General features: G+C 62.4%; 1 protein-coding gene across 3 annotated transcripts; it reads left to right on the forward strand.

The window, feature by feature from the left end:
- Positions 1-422: 422 nt before the first annotated feature.
- TEF (TEF transcription factor, PAR bZIP family member) lies at positions 423-19,705 on the forward strand. 3 transcript variants are annotated; one of them, XM_056137561.1, is made up of 4 exons: positions 423-585; positions 11,301-11,618; positions 18,231-18,451; positions 19,302-19,705. In XM_056137561.1, exons 1-4 carry the CDS (start codon positions 483-485, stop codon positions 19,515-19,517), a joined length of 858 nt encoding a protein of 285 aa, XP_055993536.1. In that variant the 5' UTR covers positions 423-482; the 3' UTR covers positions 19,518-19,705. The 3 variants fall into 3 exon arrangements, with proteins under 3 accessions (XP_055993536.1, XP_055993535.1, XP_055993534.1); XM_056137560.1 differs by lacking the exon at positions 423-585 and adding an exon at positions 7,363-7,560; XM_056137559.1 differs by lacking the exon at positions 423-585 and adding an exon at positions 7,799-8,067.
- The last annotated feature ends 738 nt before the right edge of the window (positions 19,706-20,443 follow it).

Here is a 20,443-nt window from a genome sequence, read left to right on the forward strand (position 1 = left end):
GCACAGGCGTGGCCGCTCCCCCAGGCTTCAGGCAGAGTCAAGTCCCAAGCTCATCTCCAGCATGCCACTGGCCCCACGTGCGCGGCGCCTGGCGGCTGGGGGCCGTGGGTCCGGGGGTTCTGGGGGCGTCCCGCCCGGCCGCAGCCGCTCCCCCTCGCACTGCCCTCACCTGGCGGGCCCAGCTGGGGCTCGGCCGGCCTGGCCGAGAACTTCCCTTGGCAAAGTTAGGTAACAGGCTGGGCTCGGAGGCTGGCAGAGGATTGGCGCGACCGCTCCACGTGCTGAGGCTGGCGCGGGGCCAGGCAGCGGCGAGGGGAGGCCTGGCTGCGGCCCGAGCCGGGGGCGGACAGGCGGGCCGGGGCCAGCGCTGCCCATTGGCTGCCTCGGGCTCCCGCCCCGCCCGCCTCCAGCGCCTGCAGCTCCCGAGCCAGCCCCTGCCGCCGGCGGCTCAACTCCGGGTGCAAGCGCCGCCCCGCCGGGCCATGGCGAGCTGTGACCGGATCGGAGTGGCCCCCGCCATGGACATGCCCGAGGTCCTCAAGTCCCTGCTGGAGCACTCTCTGCCTTGGTCAGACAAGAGGACAGGTAGGAGCCGAGGCGGCCACTCCGGCTGGCTGCCCGGGTCCCCCGAGGGGTGGGGACAGCACGGCCCCGCATCTCCACGCCAGGGAGGTCCCCCCGCCGCGGTCTGCAGCCGGCCCCTTCCCGGGCGGGCGGGAGGGCTGGGGTGCAGAGAGGGGCGCGAGGGGGAGGGGGCTGCCCCCAGGCCCCCCCCCGCTGGAAAGCGTGGCTCGCGTGGGGCCGCAGACAGGTGGGGGCTCACGTGGGGTCAGCGGGGGAGCGCCCTGCCGGCTGCTGAGTTCCCGCCCTCCGTGCTGGGCACCCCGCGGGCAGCCCTCCCGAGCGTGTGCGAGCATGCGGGCGCCGAGTGAGTGCTGAGCCCGCACCGTGCAAGCTGTTATGTAACAGGACCACGGCTCGCTCCAGCCCCGTTCCTAGGATACCGCAGGCAAACAGGAAAGGGGGGGTGTGGATGAGGGGCAGAGCCTGCAGCCAGCCCCAGGTGTCCAGGTGTCCTCCCCCCTCCCCAGTCCTGCCCGAGAAACCCCACGACCCGCATCGCATTGGGGGGACAGTCCACTCTGAGTGCCCCCCACCCCCCACCCGTGGGGGTCCCGTAGGACACACAGATGCCGACTGGGCAGGACTGGTGAGTCCACAGGGTCAGAGCACCCCGCAAAGGCCGCACCTCTGTGGCCCCACCCTGCAGTCACCACTTTCCCAGGCTCCAGACCGGTTCCAAAAATCCAAGCGTGGGGGGCGGGGAGAGGGTTCCAGCGCCGAGTGCAGTTTGCAGGCAGAAGGCCCGGGTTCCAGTTCTGCGTAAGGCCAGAGTACTGCCAGGCGCACCCCCCCCCCCCGCACTGCCAGATGGGGCCCGACACCCCGCTGCGCCCCAATAAAGGTGACAGTATCCACCTGAAAAGCAAAACAGCTTGGTGTGCACAGGACACGGGCCACTGAACCTGCGTTCCCGTGGGCTGTGGAACGAGCCCTCCCAGAGTTCTGAGCGGCTTCTCTCCGGGTCCCCCGCCCCCCACTTCCCACAGGTGGGAGGAAGCCAGCAGAGCTGCTGGTTGCCCTGGAAACTGACCTGCTTCCCACCCGAGGCCTGGCACAAGGGGCTGGTTTCTCCTGGGGGCTGGGACCTGTTTGCTGGCCCCTGACCCTCCTCCTCAGCCCGCAGCGCTGCCCAGCGCAGGGCCGGGCCACTCAGAGCGTGAGAGCATCCAGGTGCGAGCTCTCCTCCCTCTGCTCATTCAAAGGCTCCCTGAGGTCCGACCTTGAGCCTCGCTGCCGTCGCACCTGCGGGCCCGGACCCCTCTCCTGCCAGGCAGACATTCCCCGGGCCAAGCTGCCAGGCTCCAGCCTCTCTCAGGTCAAGGCACGGCCCCTAGTGACTCGTCCCTCCCGGCCACCAGCTGAATCAACTTTTCTGAAGGCTGAGAAATTCGGGTCAGGTGCATCGGGCGAGTCCCCCAGCCTGACCTCTGAGGATGGTCTTTGATCTTCCCAGAGGGGACTCCGGGCGGGGGAGTGCTTTAAGGGCTTCGCAGGCGGGAACCCCAGGTTCAATCTCCAGAACCACCAGGGCCCCTGAGCACAGCAGGGAGCAACCCTCAAGCACCACTAGACAGAGCCCCCCAAACTGCAGACTCCCCCCAAGGCGTGATTCTGTCCCAGACCCCTCACTCTCCATCTCCCCCAGCGGCTGCAGTGACCCGCCCCTCTCACCCGACTCCCTGCACCCTGCACCCCAGCCTGCCTCACCCCAGGGCCGTGTCTGTGTTCAGAGGCTGCCTCTGCCACCCGTGATCACTCGGCCTCCGCAGGGGACACGTGACGTGGTGATGCCCAGAGGTTGCACAGGCCCCCGTGAGGCGTGGGCAGGGCGGCTTAGGGAAGATGGCTGCTGTGGACGCCACGGCTGGGCGAAAGGTCAACCCGACGCACAGGCTTTGCACACATGGCGTGTCCGTGCTGCTGGCCTGGTGACAAACAAGCACCAGTGGCTCTCTGCTCCTGCCAGCGACATCCTGGTTGCACCCGGACCCTCCCCTTCTCGCCCTCCGTCCCTGGACAGCTCTGGCAGGGAACTGGATGTTGTGAGTTCTGATGAACACACCAGGGTCATCTCCTTGGAAATGCAGACAGGGCTGTCGAGGCTGCGGTTCCATCCTCCTGCAGCCAGGCAGTGGGAGGAGGGGCTGGGCACCCTACAGGCACTAGGCCAAGAAGGTGGATTCAGGACAGTCCTGCTTTCCTGAACTTGGCCTCAGTGGACGTCCACGTGGCCGCTTCCACGGTGGCCTGGGGGATCTAGAGCAAAACCCAAAAGCTGAAGTTGGCTGCAGGCCGAGAGGGGGAGGGCCCCTGGCACTGAGCATTGGGCACCTCTGGCCTCAGGCGTCTTCCCCAGGCAAGGGGGGTGTCCTAGAGACTGGCTGTCCTCAGGGCTCTCGCCTTGGGGGCTCTGCCCCACTCCAGCCAGAGAAACAACAGAAACTCCTCACCAGGAGTGTCCCCAGGGGTGTCCTGTCCACGCGGCTCGGCATCTTAGTGGGCCCGCCCGGGACAGTGGTCTGAGCAGGTGCTGGATCCGCTGAGGGACCTTCCGTGGCCATCTCTGGAATGGCTCTGCATGGCAGGGACCCCCACCCGCGACAGATCGCGAAACTGAGGCGCAGTGGGGAGGCCCATCCCTGCCTGCAGGGTTCCCCATCACCAGCCTCTGCTGAGTGAGTGGAGGCCCTTAGTGGGCGTTCCAGTGGGGAGGGAGTGGTCCAGCGGGGGGGGGGGGTGGCAGCTGGGGGTCACACAGAAACCCCTCAGACTGGGGGGACAGCCTGCAAAGGCCCTTTCAGAGCAGGAAGGTGAACGGCAGAACTGGGGGCGGGCGGGGGGCATGAGAGAGGTAGATGAACAGGGGGGGAAAGGCTGCAGAGCCTTGGGGGTCTTAGAGAAGATGAGACCGTCACCCCCGGCCTGCCCTCTCCCGCCTCCCATTATTCTTGGAGAGCTGGCAAGTGGGAAGGGGCATTCCCAGAGCACCCTGAGAAGGAGTAAGAGTAAGATCTTACTTCCACCGAGCGCCATCTGACAGTCGAGGCACAGAGAGGTCAGGGACCTGGCGCGAGGTCACAGAGGGAGCCCCGCAGGAGTCAGACGCCGGCCCCGATGCCTCCACCCTCACCCTGTGCCACCCACCAGCGGGGCTTCAGCGGAGAAAATGTAGCTGGCAGGTAGCAGCTGAGATGGGGCTTCTCCCAGGACGGGTCCCGCTCCTGCCTGTCATCCAGGGCCCGGGAGAGGCAGAGCCAAACAGGAAACAGGATTCCTGAGGCGCGGGAGAGACGGGCAGGAATTAGTGAAGAGCCTCCGCCCGCTACTTCTCCCCTCAGACACAGACCATGGTACACGCTACGGCAGGGGCCCGGGCAGGCCCCGAGGACGGCTCCCCTGTGAATCCCACCAGGGACTGTGGCTCAATGTTGATCACGTCCCAGTGGATTTGCCGGACTCGGGATGAAAGGTCTTGCGATTCCTCCAACCAGCACCGCCTACAAATATTTGCTGAGCGGCTACTGAGCAAAGCCGGTGCGCTCCTGTGTTGGGGGCTGGCGAGGGATGCAGGGAGCTGGGCTTCTTCGTGAGAACTCAGCCCTTCCGCCTGCCAGACCCAGGTCCGTTTCCCAGGAGGTGGGCAGACGAGTGGTCCCAACTGGCTCAAAGGAATCTCCGCCTGGCACGGGACAATGGCTTCCAGAAGGAGAATCGCCCCACACAGATGACATGGGGAGGGGTGTAAGGTGCCTCACATGCAGCTCACCCCGCTTTGCTCCCTGGCACCACATGGGCCCCCGAGCACTGCCAGGAGTGACCCGAGGGCACAGCTGGGAATAGCCCCTGAGAACCACTGAGTGTGATCCAAAAACAACGTTTGGGAGTTGGCTGGCCCGTTTTTCTGGAACACCTATAAGAAGAGTTTAAATCCAGTCCTGCCCCGGAACATGGGTGTTTCTCATCCTGGGCTCTGAGGTGGCACGTGCCCTTGAGCTCACCCACGCCCCATCTTCTCCTGTCCCAACACAGCCCAAAGGGCAGGGGAGAGGCAGAGGCCAGGCAGGCGCTCTCTCCTCGCCGCCACTCCTAGGTCAGCACGGCCACGCCTGCTGCCGAGAGGAAAGTAACGGAGCTGAGGGGGTCCCCGCCCCACATCTGCCTCCCCAGCCCGCAGGGGCAGCCACCCTGGGCTCCCACTTCCCTCGAGGACCCGCTGCTCTAACACCTATTACTAGGCAACACGGGGCCCCATTTCCTACCCTGAGGACTTAACCACGGAACACTGAGATCTGGGGTTCAGTTTTTCGTGGGGCTCAGACGCGATGGACACCAGCTCACTCGAAGGGGCCATGCCTCCCTTCCTAAGGGAACAGGGAAGGACGTGCAGGGGTCTCTGCAGAGAGGCAGGGGGGCAGTGGGATGGGTGCCGTGGCGCCGGTGGGCAGCGGGGGCATGAAGACAGCACTTTCTGCCCCTGCCCTGCGTTGGTGCTGCAGGAAGCCACACCAGCCACAGCGCGAACCTCCCAGCTCCAAGTGGGCACGAGAAGAGAACACGTTCGTGACATCCCTTACCCTGGAGCCCACCCGGCATGCGCCCATTGCTGTCGCCTGCCAGTAGCTGCTCCAGGCAGCGTGATGAATGCAAGTGGCATTATCCCTTATGGATTGCTGTAGCTTAAACATCTAAAAAGAAAATCTTTATTCTTTCTTACTCTAGTTCTTCGGGGTGGGGGTGGGGGGGCGCAGGTGACCTCCCAAGCAGTGCTCAGAGCCAGGGCCACTCCTAGCAATACTCAGCCAACCTGACCGGGTGGTTCAATGTTCGAGCTCGGTGGTGCTGAGGGACACCAGAGTCACACCTGGCAGTGATGCGGGGGCTGGGGGGACAGAAATGGGATGCCAGCCATGGTACTCAGGTATTTGCATATGCAGAGAAGGTGCCCCCCCATCCCTGAGTCATCTCCCCAACCTCTCTCTTACTACACTTCAACTTTTGTCACCAAAACAAATGATAAAATTTCCAGTTATGCTCTTACCAAGCCTCTCCTGCCTTGAGAATTCTTTTCCTCCCCACAATGTCACATTGGCTGTGTATCCACTGACTGTGACCTGGCCCGTCACTCTGCTCCCGACAGCCCCTTCTGAAAGGCTTCATTCATGTCCATGTCCCCGGCCTGCCCTTCGGAACGTTTCTAAACACCTCGTCACCTCTAAGGACATCTTGGTTCCAGCCACACACTGAATTGCTGCTGACAACAGCTGGGTGGGCCTGCGGCCAACGGGCCACCAAACAGGGCCCTGGGCACGGGACTCGCCTGGGGTTGCTGGAGCCGCCTAGCAGTGCATGTGTGTCTGGCAGTGACCGGGAGCAGGAAAGCTGCCACTTGTCTTGTTCCTGGCCTAGGGACCCCCCCCCCCCCAGCAGCTCGATGCTGCCTTTCCCGACAAGGAGGCCTGCGGATAAGGGGCTGGCGGCTGCAGAAGTCTGAGGGGCACTTCGCCAGCAGGTGCTCGGCGAGGCCAGAGTGGGAGGCCGGTCAAGGGCTCCCCTGCTCAAGTGTCATTTCTCTGGGCTTTGGTCCCCATCATCATCCCAACGGGTACGGGTACGCAACCCTGCAAAGAGGGGCTCTGATTCAGGCTCCGCGAGGCTCCCCACCGCCTCCGCGCGAGCCCCTGGCAGCCTGCTGGGGCTGTGCCGAGGGCCCCCGGGTCTCCCTGCTGAGACTTCGCTGGGCAACTTGAGCTGCCAGCCCGCACCTTCCATCCCCCAGGGGACGCAGCCAGCTACCGCAGGGACAGGGATCAGCCAGGCAAAGTCCCTGCCTGCCCCCGGAGGAGCCTGGGGCCAGCTGGGGTGCAAAGTTCTGGGGCACCGCTTAGCAGCCTCCCCACGATTCCACACCGGTTGGTGCACGCCCTGCGCTTCCGCGTTTCCCCGGGGGACCTCCCCGAGCCGTTCGATCTTCTTCGCTGTGGCCCGGGGTGGTGCGGGGGGTGGGGTGCGGGTGGGGGTGGGGGTGGAGGGTTGCAAACCCGGGGCTCGCGGCACAGGCGCCGCGTGTGCGCCGCCTCTGCTGCCGAGCGGCCCCAGCCCCCAGAGCGGGTATATTTTAAGAAAGGGGGTGGTGCTCCTCCAGAATGTTCCCTGGGTAGCCCGCGTGAAGGAGTTGGTGGTTGTTTTTCTAGGAAAAGGAAGGGAGGGTCCTCGGAAAGGAATCTCTCCGGGAGCCGCTCGGGCGCGGGGGCCCCAGTCCGGCGCAGCCCGCTCCTCTCGAGGTCGCGAAAACAGGCTCCTGCGCACGCCCTGGACTTGCCCAAGGTCACGGGCCGGCGGCGGGGAGGACGGAAGCGCGTCCCCCGGCCCGGCCGGCCCCGAGCCCCGGAACCCGACACCCGCTTCAGCGCGGCCCGGTCCCGCAGGGCCGGGCGGGCAGGTCGCCGTCCCCGCGCCTGCCCTCAGCCAACCCCCGGGTCCCCGGGGAGGCGGGCGCGGGCGGGGCCCGGCGACGCGCGTCCCGGTCCCACGACCCGGGGCCCGGCCCGCCCCGCCGCTCCCCGCACGTGCTGCGCCTCGTGCCGCCGCCCGGGCCCCGCCCCCGCCCGCCATTGGCCGCCCCGCGCCTCCTCCGCGGCCCCCGCCCCGCGCGACTGGCCGGGGCTGCGGCTCCACGTGACCCGCGGGGGGGCGGCGGAGCGGGCGCCCTGATAGGCTGCCGCGGCCGGCCTGGCCGCTCCCCGCCCCGCCTCCCCGGACTGGCGCGTCGGGAAGGTGGCGAGGTTGGGATGAGAAGGAAGGGCGAGCGCTCGTCCCGGTGGTCTGGCAGGAGGGCGGGGGTCATGAAGCGGGAGGCGAAGGCGAAGCCGCTGGCCGAGGGCAAAGGGCTGCCGCCGAAGAGGGCCGGCGACGCGGAGTCCTGCAGGCGCCAATCAGGTGACTCTGGGGCGGACGGGGCGGGGCCTGCGGCGCGGCTCCTCACCTGGCCCCGCACGTGTCGCGCTCACCCCTCCCGGGCCGCCGAGCCAATCCCGGCCGCCTCGGCGGGCGCGGCCAATCCGGAGCCGCGGTCCGGGGACGCCGGCCGGGCCTCATGAATAATTAATGCGCCCGCGCCCGTCGGCGGGCGGGGTGGGGATGGAGGGAGGCGGGGGCGCCGCGGGGCGCCTGCGCAGTGGCGGCCCGTGTCGGCGGCTGCGGCGGGTCGCGCGGCTCCGGCCCGTCTCGGGGGGCGGGCGTGGGGAGGCGAGGCCGCGCGCGAGCGAGCGAGCGCAGCGCGGGGCACGATGTCCGACGCGGGCGGCGGGAAGAAGCCGCCTGTGGAGCCGCCGGCGGGGCCGGGCCCGGGCCCGGGGCGCGCGGCCGGGGAGCGGGGCCTGCCGGGCTCCTTCCCGCTGGTGCTGAAGAAGCTGATGGAGAACCCCCCGCGGGAGGCGCGCCTCGGTGAGGGGGGAGGGGTCAGCGCGCCGGGGGCGGGGCCGGGGCGGGGCCGGGGGCGGGGCCTGGGCGGAGGTCAGGGCGGCGGGGCCGGGCGCGTGGGGGTGGGCCGGGCCGGGCGCGCGGGGCGGCGGCGGCGGCGGGCAGGGGTGCGGGTGCGGGTGCGGAGGGTCGCCCCCGCGGCGTGTTGGGGGCTGCCGGGGAGGCCGGCGGGGGGGGTGGGCGCCCTCCGGTGGGGACGGCGGCGCCTGGGGCGGCCGTGTCAAAGCCCGGTCCGTGAGCCCCGCCCTGGGCCCACCCACCGCCTCTGCGGCTCCGGGAACGGGAATCTGCGTATTTTTTGGGGGGGGGGGGAGCGCCCCATCCCCGCGATTCCAGGGCCCCGCGAAGTTCGGGGGGCGCCGATTGCACGGTAGCAGTTTTTGCTGGTGGTCTTTGCGGGTGGCCTTTCTCCATGCTGCGGGGGGGGGGGACCTGGCAGGGGGCTGGGGGCGGGGCCCGAGCAGAAACGCCAGGACCCGCCGCACCCCCCCCCCAGCATCCCTGAGCATCCCCGGAGCGGCCTGGGGTGAGGCGGGAGGCCCGCTGAGGGCTCTGAGCCTGGCTGTTGGGGGCCCACCCTAAACTTGGGGCCCAGTGGCGGTGTCAACCCTCCCCCACCCCCGCGTCCGGGCAGGGGGGCGGCCCACGGCGGGGACGTCGGTGCGCGGGGAATGTGTTTCCTCTGGATCTTTGCATTTCCCGAACCATCCGTGCTCTTGAGGAAGAGCCAGGCCCTCTGTGGTTCGCGGGACTCGGGGCATTCGTTTCCTTCCTGAAAAATGCCATTTCTCTTCCTTTTTTCGCGTGTGTTCGTTCTGAGGCTCCCATCCCCGTGGCTGTCAGTGTTTGGTTTATTAATAGCTCCCGCACGTCAGGTGAGGCCAGGCTCTCCAAGCTTGTTTTGTTCCGAAGGTAATGCTTCCTCGCCCAGTCTGCGCCGAGATGCACCCGGGCAGCTGTGCACATCTGGCCAGCGCCTCAGTTGGGTCTTCCCAAACGGCAGCCGCCACCCTGCAGACTCTTCCCCTGGCCTTGCACAGAGCCCACAGCTCTTGGACATGGTCTCGTTGTGTTCAGTCCTTCTAGGAGACGCCTTCAGGGCCTTCTCCCCACTTCCCAGATGAGGAAAGCTGAGGTCTCCGTGAGGATGCACCGTCAAGGTCACCTAGTGAGTCTGACACCTCTGCCTGCTGCTCTTTGCTGTATCACTGGCCGCCCCTGCAGTCAGTTTCCGTGGCGACCTTGATGGGTGCTGGCCTCTGGGGTCTCTCCATTTTAAAAATTGTGATCAGGGGCCTAAGAGGTAGTGCAAGGAAAAGGCACTTACTCTGCATGTGCCTGCCCCCTGTTCAATCCCGGGCAACACGTAGGATTCCTAGAGCACTGCCAGGAGTAGACCCTGAGCACAGCCAACTGTGGCCCAAACTCCCCGCCCCCCTCCAAAAAAGGGGAAAAAAATCCCCAAAAGGAAGAAAAACAATTAGAAATATTTGATTGTTTATACCAGGCAAAATTTGGAACGTAGTGGTCGGGTTTTTTTGTTGTTGGTTCTTTGGATCACATCTGGAAGTCGTCAGGGCTCACCCCCGGTTCTGTGCTCAGGGACCACGTGATGCTGGGGATAGAAACCAGGTCAGCCATGTGCAAGTCAAGCGCCCTCCCACTGTCCTCTCTCTCCAGCCCCAGAACTTAGTTAGGGGCCCTTCCATACGGCTGTTTTTCTATCTCCGCTCTCCTGCCTTCTCTGGTCCCCAAGTGACTGAACCCAACACAGATTATTTCTTTTTGGTTTGGGGCCAAACCCAGCAGTGCTTAGGGCTTACTCCTGATTCCATGCTTAGGATCCCTCCTGGTCAGCTGTGGGGACCACAGGGGAGGCCAGGGATCAGACCCGGGTCAGCCAGGTGCAAGGCAAATGCCTTCCCCGCTGTACTATTGCTCGGACCCCATGGACCATTTCTGAGCAGAATGTGGAGGCAAGGGGCTGGAGGGATATAACAATAGGTAGGGCGCTTGCCTTGCACGTGGCGGACCCTGGTTCAGTCCCCAGCATCCCCTCTGGTCCCCCAAGCATCTCAAGATGTGGCCGAAACAACAACAACAAAAGACAAGGCAAGATTTGGGGGGAAGAGATCAGGGAGTTCATCTGGTCCGTGCACCCCATGAAACCTGGCTTTCTTGCATGCATTTCATTTGATTTTAAACCAATGCCTGGGACAGGAAGCAGTTGTCAGAATTTGAGTTGATTTTTAGTTGAAGCCAGGACCAAGTTCTGTGTGTCAGAATCTTTATAACTCACTGGGTGTGTCCTTTCATACGGCACTGATGGACTGCAGCGTGGCGGGCCGTGGTCTGGGAGTTCACGCGTGAATGGTTTAGTTCCAACATAATCACATTTGATTTTGCTTTTTCACTTTAAATTCCAGAGTTCAAAGTTGTCTCTCTCAATTTTGAAAAGCCATTATGAACTTGTCACGATTTTTTTTCCCCTGCTTCTCTGATTAGCCTCCCTGTCACTTTGATTTCCTTCCAACCTTGTCACATTTCTCTCTTGTCCCTTTTTTCTTAATTTTCCCTTTCTCGAGTAATCATGTGCCTTTTAATTTCGTTTTTGGACTGAAGCGGTTTGGTGGGATGTGGTCCCCCCTGATTGATTTAGTTTTGCTTTGGGTGGGGGGGGAGCAGGATCTTTCCTTCCCCTCCACCCTGTCCTTCCTGCCTGCTGTCGTCTGGGGTTGAGGGACCAGGAGGTCTTGAGCCGATTGTCTGCTGAGGGTCCTGGGGAGCCGGCTCCCGGCCCTTGCCCACCCATTTGCCACACGGAGTCCGCAGGCCCGGTGCTCTGGTCAGTGGGCACCTGCCTCCTGGGGACATGGGGACATCTGACAACACTGTGAGCTGTTGTCTCAGTGGGGGACATCGGGGCTCCATGGGGTTCAGCCACATGACTGAATCCACCGTCCCCGCCGGTGGGAGACGGACTGGGAGTCAGACCCCAGGCTGGGGCACACGGGGTTGGGGTCCAGGTCCAAGCCCTCCCCCAGGTTGCCTTGCTGCCCGTGCTGGGCTGGCCAGCCTGCGGGACACAGCGGGACTGGATGGTGTGGGGACCCTGTGTGCCGCAAACGTGGGGCTCGCGGCCAAGGCCAGCTTGTCACCAGGAGGGTAGCGGCTCATCTCGGATTCTGTATCTGCAGATAAAGAGAAGGGGAAAGAGAAGCTGGAGGAAGACGAGGCGGCGGCGGCCAGCACCATGGCCGTGTCAGCGTCTCTCATGCCGCCCATTTGGGACAAGACCATCCCGTACGACGGCGAGTCCTTCCACCTGGAGTACATGGACCTGGACGAGTTCCTGCTGGAGAACGGCATCCCCGCCAGCCCCACGCACCTGGCCCAGAACCTGCTGCTGCCCGTGGCCGAGCTGGAGGGGAAGGAGTCGGCCAGCTCCTCCACCGCGTCCCCGCCCTCCTCCTCCACCGCCGTCTTTCAGCCCTCGGAAACCGTGTCCAGCACAGGTTGGTGCCACTGGGCAGGACCAGAGAAGTCCACTCCCACTGGGGGGCAGCTCTGTGGGCCCCCCGGAGTCCCCTGTTGGGGGACTTCCTGCAGGAAGCCTCAGTCTCTGTGGGCCCCCCTCTTTGACGTAGTTCTCTGAGGCAGGAGTTAAAAGAGACGTCACGGCCTGTGGTGAGGGTGGGCTGCGGAGTGGGAGGGCCCCCTGCAGCTCCACTCAGGGCAAGCCCACTGCCTTCCTCCCCTGGCTTGGTCATGGCTTATTGGGAAGCGTGGAGTGATGCAGCTTATGGGGGTGTCACTGGCCACTCTGTCGAGGTGTCAGCATGTCATCCTCAAGGCAGGTAGAGATGAGGCACGGAGACGTTAGGACTCAGCTGGGTCACTTGGTGGACAGAGGCGCACCACCCGGCAGGGTTGACATCTGGGGGCTTCCTTGCTTCCCTCTGGGTGTTAGTGGTTTTCATTCCCCTTGGATGTGAGCTCCCAGAGGCAGCGTGACTCCTGTTTTGGGGGTTCTGCAAATCGTTCTGCAGGCTCAGAGCTTAGAGGTCTGTGGCCGGGAGCCCCTTGAGCTTCTGTGGAACCCAGGAACCAGAGTAGAAGTACGGAACGCCGATGCCCAAGGAATTCTCTCATGCTCTATTTTTACTATTTTAGACAATATCCAAATACAAAAGAGACAATAAATGAATATTTGTTAAAAAAAAAATTGTTTGTGTCGGAGTAGTAGTACAGTAGGTAGGGTGTTTGCCTTTCATATGACAGACTTGGGTTCGATACCCGCCATCTCATAGGGTCCTCCACACACCACCAGGAGTGATTCCTGAGTGTAGAGCCAGGATTAACCCCTGAGCATCACTGGGTATGGCCCCAAAACCAAAAATGAATAAAATGAACATTTGTGTAACCGGTCCTTAGTGTTCATAATTTTGTGTGGTGATGGGACCTGGCGCCTCACACATGCAGATGGTGCATGGGACGGCCAGGTTACCTCTGATTTCTCTAGTTCATGTGGCACTACTCAGGCTGCTGCTGGCTTTGTGATGTGGAGAGTCGCTTCCAGCTGTGCCGGTGAGACCCCGTAGTCCCAGGGATCAGACTCGGGTGAGCCACATGCAAGGCAAACCCTTCCACCCCTGCATTACCTCCCCAGTCCCAGTTTCTGTCTTCAAGCGGATCCTCATGAAGGGTGGCGTTCAGAAGCATTTGTGTCACAAGCGTAAAGCTCCGTGACTACGGGGCCAGCCAGAGTCCAGGGCTTCAGGCACAGGGCCTTGGATGCCACTGTCTCCCCTTCCCAGCACCACATATGCTCCCCATCATGCCATCAGCAGTGATCCCTGAGAATAGAGCTAGGACGGAGGACACCCTGAGCACAGCCAGGTGTGACCCCAAAATCAAACAAACTAACCACAAAACTCTGTGACTTCAGGGCACTCACCCATGAAACTGCCACCTGGCAGGATCTGGAACAGTCTTGGTGCCCACTGGGACGCTCTCAGAGTAGTCTCAGGGGTAGTCACTATTCTTACTTGCATCACCAAGGATTGGTTGGCAATTGAAAACTCTTAAAGTGGGGTTATACATACGCCCTTTTTGTTTCTATCGTACGTTACTATTTTTGGTTTCATAGTTGTTCTGTTCTTTTTTTGCTTTTGAGATCACACCAGCAATGCTCAGGGGTTACTCCGGCACTGCACTCAGGAAGCACTCAGGAATTACGCGTGGCATTGATTGGGGGACAATATGGGATGCTGGGGATCAAACCCAGGTCGGCTGCATGCAAAGCAAAAGCCCTCCCTGCTGTACTATGACTCCAGCCTGTCTTTACATAGTTTTCTGACTTTCATACTACACATTGAAATTCTGGGTATCAGAATCCTGTATTTCTGAAACATGCCTATGAGCACTCCTGTGCCTGAAAAGAAAAACAGCCCAGGTGAATTAAGGTTTATACAGAAAAACTTTGGATTGATGAGAATTGGGGTGCGGTGGGGCCACACCCAGCAGGGCTCAGGGCTTACTCTTGGCTTAAGGGGCCATTCCTGGCCGGGCTCAGGGGACTGTACGTGGTGCCAGGGTTAGACCCTGAATCAGATGTGTGCTGGCAAGCACCTTACCCAAGGTACTATCGCTCTGGTTCCTGATGATAATTTTTTTTTGCTTTTTGGGTCACACCTGGCGATGCACGGGGGCCACTCCTGGCTCTGCACTCAGGAGTCACTCCTGGCAGTGCTCAGGGAACCCTATGGGATGCTGGGAATCGAACCCGGGTCAGCCGCGTGCAAGGCAAACGCCCTACCCGCTGTGCTATCGCTCCAGCCCCTCCTGATAATTTTTATGTGACTAGAATAGTACTTTTTCTGACAGGTCATCAATTAATACTTGTAAGTACTAAAATGAATATGTTTTATTGAAGACCTGGGTGGGGGGAAGAGGGCTTGAGAAGACACCTGGCCAGAGGCGTCTGTCAGTGGTAGACACGTGCTTTGTGTGTATGAGACCTGGGGTTTGAGTCCCAGTACCGCGCACTAAAGTGATGTTTTTGTTTGTTTGGGGCCACCCTCAGCATTTTTCATGGGTGGCTCGTGGCTCAGTGCTCAAGGTGCCTCCTAGTGTGTTGCTCAGGGGACCATGCGGTGCCGGGGATAACACCGGTGCCTCGGGGCTGGAGAGACAGCAAAGCGGGTAGGGCGTTTGCCTTGCCCGCGGCTGACCCGGGTTCAATATGGTCCCCTGAACTCCGCCAGGAGTAATTCCTGAGTGCAGAGCCAGGAGGCCAGGAGGAACCCCTGAGCATCGTCGGGTATGACCCAAAAAAGCAAAAAAAAAACCCTGTGCCTCCCGCGCGCAGCACATGTGCTCAGCCCCGAAAAGGATTTTAGTAACTAATTGTAGGAAGGAAAGTAGAATTCTTTTTCTGGTGTTTCAAGACAGATGGTGCCCTAGTGCCAAGCCCCAGTGAGACAGACTGACAGTGCCCTAGTGCCGCGCCCAGCCCGGCCCAGTATTCTTGTTTCAGTTAGTTTTGGTCCTTTTGGTTTGGGGCCTCATTCAGTGGTACTCAGGACTGCTCCAGCTCGATTCTCTGGGGACAGTGATGCTGCGGGAAGAACCTAGGCCTCCCACATGCAGAGTTCCAACCCGTTAAACTGTATCTCCATCCCTTTATTCCTGTAGTGGAAAAGACGTAAATGGGGCACGTGATAGTACAGCAGGGAGGGTGCTTGCCTTGCACAGAGGTCCGGGGTTTGATCCCTGGTGCCCATATGGCCCCCTGAGCATGCTAGGAGTGATGCCCTGAACTCTGCTGGATGATACAGATTTTTTTTTTCTTTTGGAATCCCACCCGGCGGTGCACAGGGGTTACTCCTGGCGGTGCTCAGGGGACCCTATGGGATGCTGGGAATCGAACCCCGGTTGGCCGCGTGCAAGGCAAATGCCCTACCCGCTGTGCTGTTGCTCCAGCCCCAGAAAAAAAATTGTTTAATTAAAAACGACAAATATAGGGGCTAGAGAGATAGCACAGCGGGTAGGGCGTTTGCCTTGCACGCGGCCAACCCGGGTTCGATTCCCAGCATCCCATATAGCCCCCTGAGCACCGCCGGGGTGATTCCTGAGTGCAGAACCAGGAGTAACCCCTGTACATCGCCAGGTGTGACCCAAAAAGCAAAAAGCAAAAAAAAAATCGAGAGCTTGTATTTTTTTTTAATGTCTGTAATCTCTCCTCTAAATTTGTTGAATCATCCATGATTTTTTTTTTTGTTGTTGTTGTTGTTTTGGTTTTGATTTTGGGCCACACCTGCTCTGCTTAGGGCTTACTCCTGGTTCTGCCCTCAGGAATCACTCCTGGTGGTGCTCAGGGAACCATATGGGATGCCGGGTTTTGAATGCAGGTCAGCTGCATTCCAGGCCCTGTACTATGGCTCTGCCCTCATCCCTGGTGTTGTCTTTGGCAGTAGTTTGTCATTTCATTGAGAAGTCGTGTTCTGTGATGCAGGCATATCCCGATTACCTGTTCGACAGTTGGTGGACGTTTGAAGGGTTTCTAGTTTGGGATTAGCCCAGCACTGCCATGAGCATTTGTGTGTCTGCCTTTGAATCAGTACATGGCTGCATATTTTGTTTTGGGGTCACACTAGTGGTGCTCAGGGCTCACTCGTGGCTCTGTGCTCAGGATTACTGGGTGCTCGGGGAACATGTGGGGTGCTGGGAATTAAATCTGCATCAGCCACGGGCAAGGCAAGTCCCTTCCCTGCCGCAATGTCCCTCTGACCCCCGTGACTGCTGTCTGTGGGCATTTGGGGGTTCGCGCACTGTCGAGGTGGGTTCCCAGACAGGCGTCCGCTCAGCTGTTGCACAGACAGTGGGTGGCCTGGTCACGGCCAGGCCAGGGAGAGGCCTCGAAAGACGAGGTGCGTGCTTTGCAGTCGGAAGCGCCACATTTAATCCCCAGCACCACGTGGTCCCCGAGAACTGCCAGGCCTGATCCCTGAGCGCCACCAGGCGTGACCCCAAAGTGAAAAAACAGCACGGAATGAAGTAGTTGTCCTCCCTAGTCCCCGCGTCAGCCTTCGTGTTTCAGTCGGGTTTCCGTGGTGAGGAGTCTGACGGTCGCAGGTGATTTCCTGGCTTTTCCTTCTCCCCAGAGCCACACCCAGGTCTTAGGGTCAGCTGCTGGACTTGCTCACGGGGCTCTATGCACTGGGAAGGGGGAGCCCCCAGAATCCCTCCCTCGGACTTCCCCTTCGGGTGCTCTTTGGAAACCCCCCCCTTTATTCCCTGGCTTTCCCTTGGCGTTTGGCTGTCCGAGGCAGCCGTCTCCCCGGAGCGGCGTTTCCCGTGGTGGGGTCTCTCGTCTGTCTTGGGATGTAGCGTGTGGCGGTTCCGGCGTCCATTAGGCACCGCGCTGGTCCCTAGTTGGCTGCCCCGTCTCCAGCGCCCTGGTAGCTAACCCTGAGGAGGACCCGGTTTTGTGCGCGATTCAGTTCAACCCAGATTGGACCATGCCACACCCCTAAGTCAGTGTCCGTCTCGTTCTTTGTTGGTCTTTGGTTTGGGGCCCCATACTGTGGTTCTCGGGGGGCTGTTCCCAGCTGTGTGTCAGGGCTTACTCCTGGTCACGCTCGGGGCGCCATGCCATGCGGAGGGCAAACCCAGGCCTTCTGTGTCCTCTCCCATGCCAGCGCGAGGCATTCGGGACCTTCGAGCCCCACCATCTTTGTGGGGGGTTCGGGAGGGACCGTCCGGTGTGTCGCAGGGTTGGCAGCTCCTTGGCTGCTCCGTCGAGAAGCCAGCAGGAGTGTCCCCCCTTGGCATCCCAGAGGCCCCGCGGAGCAGACTCGGGTGTTGTGGAGCGTCTCTGTTGGGGGCAGAGGCCCTCCCCGCTCCTTTCTGGAACATGCGTTACTTTGGTGCTTTCCCTCACCCCCGGTGGCCCCAACACGCTGGCCGCCTTCACCGGCCCTTGGACGTCCAGGTGTCCGTACTTGGCCGTCGTCTTCCCGATGATTCTCCGTCCCCTCCGTCACCTCTCTTCGTGGTGGCTGCCGCTGTGCAGCCCAGGCTTTGCCCGGCTATGGGCTGGCTGGGTGCCACATACCTTGGTTTGCGCATTAACTTACTTGTAGGGTCCCTGGGCGTGTGACCCCGGCTGTGGGCTCACACACTGGGGTGGGGGGGCATGCCTGAGACGGACCCTTGTCTTGGCATCGGGGATCCCGGGGCAGTGCTGTGCGCCAGGGCCAGGGACCAGACTCAACCGCCCGCCTCTCCCGCTCGGAGAACATTCCCCGCCAGCGAGGGGTCTTACGTGGTTTGGTCACGGCTCTCTGTGTGCCAGGACGTGCCTGTCCCATCTGTACCTTACTGTCCGAGTCACGGCCCCCTGGTGCCAGCGGGTGAGTAGGACAGAGTTAAATGGCGTTTTTATTTGTGTCTTTGTTTCAGAACCACCCTTGGTGCTCAGGGACTGCTCCTGTCTCAGTGCGTGGAGGTCGCGCCCGCACGCAGACCCTGCACCCCAGTCCACACCCTGCATGTGGGTTCGATTGATTTTAACCACTTGTCCGAGGGAGTCTCGGCTCTGGTAGCCTTGCCCCACCGCAGCAGCTGGGCTAGGTGGAGGACGAGACTCCGATTTTAGTCCCTCTGCTGAGCGCCTGGGGGCGACGGCAGGTGACCCGCATGGCCCTGAGCCTTGGTTTCCCTCGCCATCACCCTCTCGTCTGTCACGAGGCCGGGTGTGCACAGACACCGGCATGGCCCCCGGGATGCAGAAATGGAAGCGTTTACTACTGCAGATGGGGCCCTAGCCCGTCAAGGTCACTGGGAAATTCAGCTACTTCATGACTTGAGGACTCAGAGCCGCAGGCAGTTAAGGGTGTTGCGGGTTTTGCTCAACATCGGGAGGTGGTGGAGACGGTTGGAAAAGCCTGTTCTCCCTGGGGGCCTCTGTGTCCGTTTGTGTCGCCGGAACCCTGCGTGCCAGTCTGACCTGGGACCTGCCCGCCTCTTCTCCCCTGCCCCTTGAGCTTTGGCAGGTGCTGGGCTATGACACGAGTCCCCTCTGTCCCGTGCGCTCCCTCAGGACCCCTGCCTCTGTCTTTCAGAGTCCTCCGTGGAAAAGGAGAGGGAGACCCCCAGTCCCATCGACCCCAACTGCGTGGAGGTGGACGTGAACTTCAACCCCGACCCCGCGGACCTGGTCCTGTCCAGCGTGCCGGGCGGAGAGCTCTTCAACCCGCGGAAGCACAAGTTCGCCGAGGAGGACCTGAAGCCGCAGCCCATGATCAAAAAGGCCAAGAAGGTCTTCGTCCCCGACGAGCAGAAGGTAAGGGACGCGCCGCCCGAGGGAATGGGAGCCCCGGGACACTCCAACACTCCACCTCCCGGCTTTAGCCCGGCCTGGCTCCCCTCTGAGGGACAGAGAGTTTCGTGTGTTTCCGTCTCCGGGGGAGGCGGCAGCTCCCCAGGCGGGTGGGTGAGGCAGGAGGATTTTGGCATTTTTCCTTCCTCGCCTCGGAAAACTCCCAGCAAAGATGCCACATCCCGCTCGGGTCGGGCAGACCTGGGTTCAGAACCCATTTTGGCACAGACCCCATGCCCGGGTTCTCGGCGCAGACAGGAGCCACCAGCCCTGCCTCTCCAGGGGCCGCTGAGGCTGTGATCAGGATGATGACAAAGCAGGCGCCGGCGCCGTTCCAGACTGCAGGTAGCAGCTCTTGGCCTCACGGCGTCCCCAGCCCTTACCCCAGTGCACCTGTGAGGGAGACACAGAGGTTCAGGGCTGAGAGCCTGGGGACACCCTGTCCTGCCGGGATGGATCCTTTGGCACTGAGCCAGGAGTGGTCCCTAGTTCCTCCAGGTGACTTAGAAAACAGAAAGGTGCACAGCCAGAGACGCAGCGCGGCAGCCAGGTTCTTGCCTACTGTGTGTGAGGCCCTGGGTTCGGTCCCCGCACTGCAGAGAAAGAGCGAGCTGGCCTGCCCCAGGTGCATGCAGGGGTGCAGACGGGCTTGTGGCCAATCTCCAGAAAGGCCCTCTGCCCTCTGCAGCCCCCCCCCCCCGCCCGTCCTGCCCTTCCCTCGGGTGTTTGGCTTGTGCTGAGCTCTGGCCGAGTCCCGAGAAGGGTGGGGCTGTCCTCTGGGGAAACCGAGACTCACGGAGGACACTTCCCGCAGGATGAAAAATACTGGACGAGGCGCAAGAAGAACAACGTGGCTGCCAAGCGGTCCCGGGATGCCCGACGCCTGAAGGAGAACCAGATCACCATCCGGGCGGCCTTCCTGGAGAAGGAGAACACGGCCCTGCGGACGGAAGTGGCCGAGCTGCGCAAGGAGGTGGGCAAGTGCAAGACCATCGTGTCCAAGTACGAGACCAAGTACGGGCCCTTGTAACCCGCGTGCCCTGCCCGGCGCCACTGCCCGCTCCTTAGCCTGCTGGGGGCTCCCTGACACCCACCCGCGGGTGGAGACTTCGGACACTTCCCGGGCAGCTGGCGGTGCCCCGTGCCAGGAGCGTCCACGGTCAAGCTTCATTGTCACGCGGCCGCGGGCGTGGGGAGCGCCTGCACCGGAGGTGGCTCGGCCGCGGCGACTCCTCCCGGCGGGCCCTGCTGAGTCGGACGGGACCTCGAGCTCGGCTGCCCGGCTCCCTCCGCCCCGTCCGGGCGGCCGCTCGCACGTCTTCTCAGGGAGCAGGGCCCGTGTCCGGCGGCGGCTCCTCTGAGAGAAACGTCCACTCCCGCCACCCGAGGTCGAGAGACACCCCTGTCCTTCCGCCGGGTCTGGCGGGAGCAGGTGGGAGCCTGCAGGGGTGCCAGGCACGGGCCACATTCACCCTTGTCTCCCTGTGCTTCGTCTGCTGTGGGGAGAGACCCCGGCAGCCTGGCTCCGAGCCCTGACCCCCGGCACAGGGGCCCTTTCCACGCCCCCGCTCTCCGGGGACTGGGCGCCAGGCCTGCCGTTCCTTTGCACGCAGCCGTCGGCCCAGATCACGGGCTGACCGCGCCTCCCTTGCCCCCCCACCCCGGCCCGTCCCGGAGCCCGGGATGCGCCTTCCTGCATGGAACCCACTGCCTCCGCGCGGCCCCCTCCCCAGCCGGCACCGGGGCTCGAGCACAGGCCCTCGGAACATTACCCTGGCGACAGGCCCCTTGGTCGGGCCGGGAGCTGTTGCCTCTCGAAGCTGCTCCTTCCTGCGGGGGGGCCGGGGACGCGCCGAGGTGAGCCCTGGCACCCCGGCCGCGTGTACATACTTGCTCAGGGCTACGGCTGTGGTGAGGACGGGTCCCGGGGGCCGGACCCCTTTGGGCAGGCCACTG

Source organism: Sorex fumeus, unplaced genomic scaffold (assembly GCF_029834395.1).
Source record: "Sorex fumeus unplaced genomic scaffold, SorFum_2.1 ptg000125l, whole genome shotgun sequence".
Taxonomy (NCBI): Eukaryota; Metazoa; Chordata; class Mammalia; order Eulipotyphla; family Soricidae; genus Sorex; species Sorex fumeus.

Excerpts from the sequence above, each read along its gene's own strand:
- TEF (XM_056137559.1), top strand. The coding sequence starts at position 7,911 with ATGTCCGACGCGGGCGGCGGGAAGAAGCCGCCTGTGGAGCCGCCGGCG. Across the intron at positions 8,068-11,300 it reads CCCGCGGGAGGCGCGCCTCG|ATAAAGAGAAGGGGAAAGAG; the intron begins GTGAGGGGGGAG and ends CTGTATCTGCAG. Across the intron at positions 18,452-19,301 it reads TCGTCCCCGACGAGCAGAAG|GATGAAAAATACTGGACGAG; the intron begins GTAAGGGACGCG and ends CACTTCCCGCAG.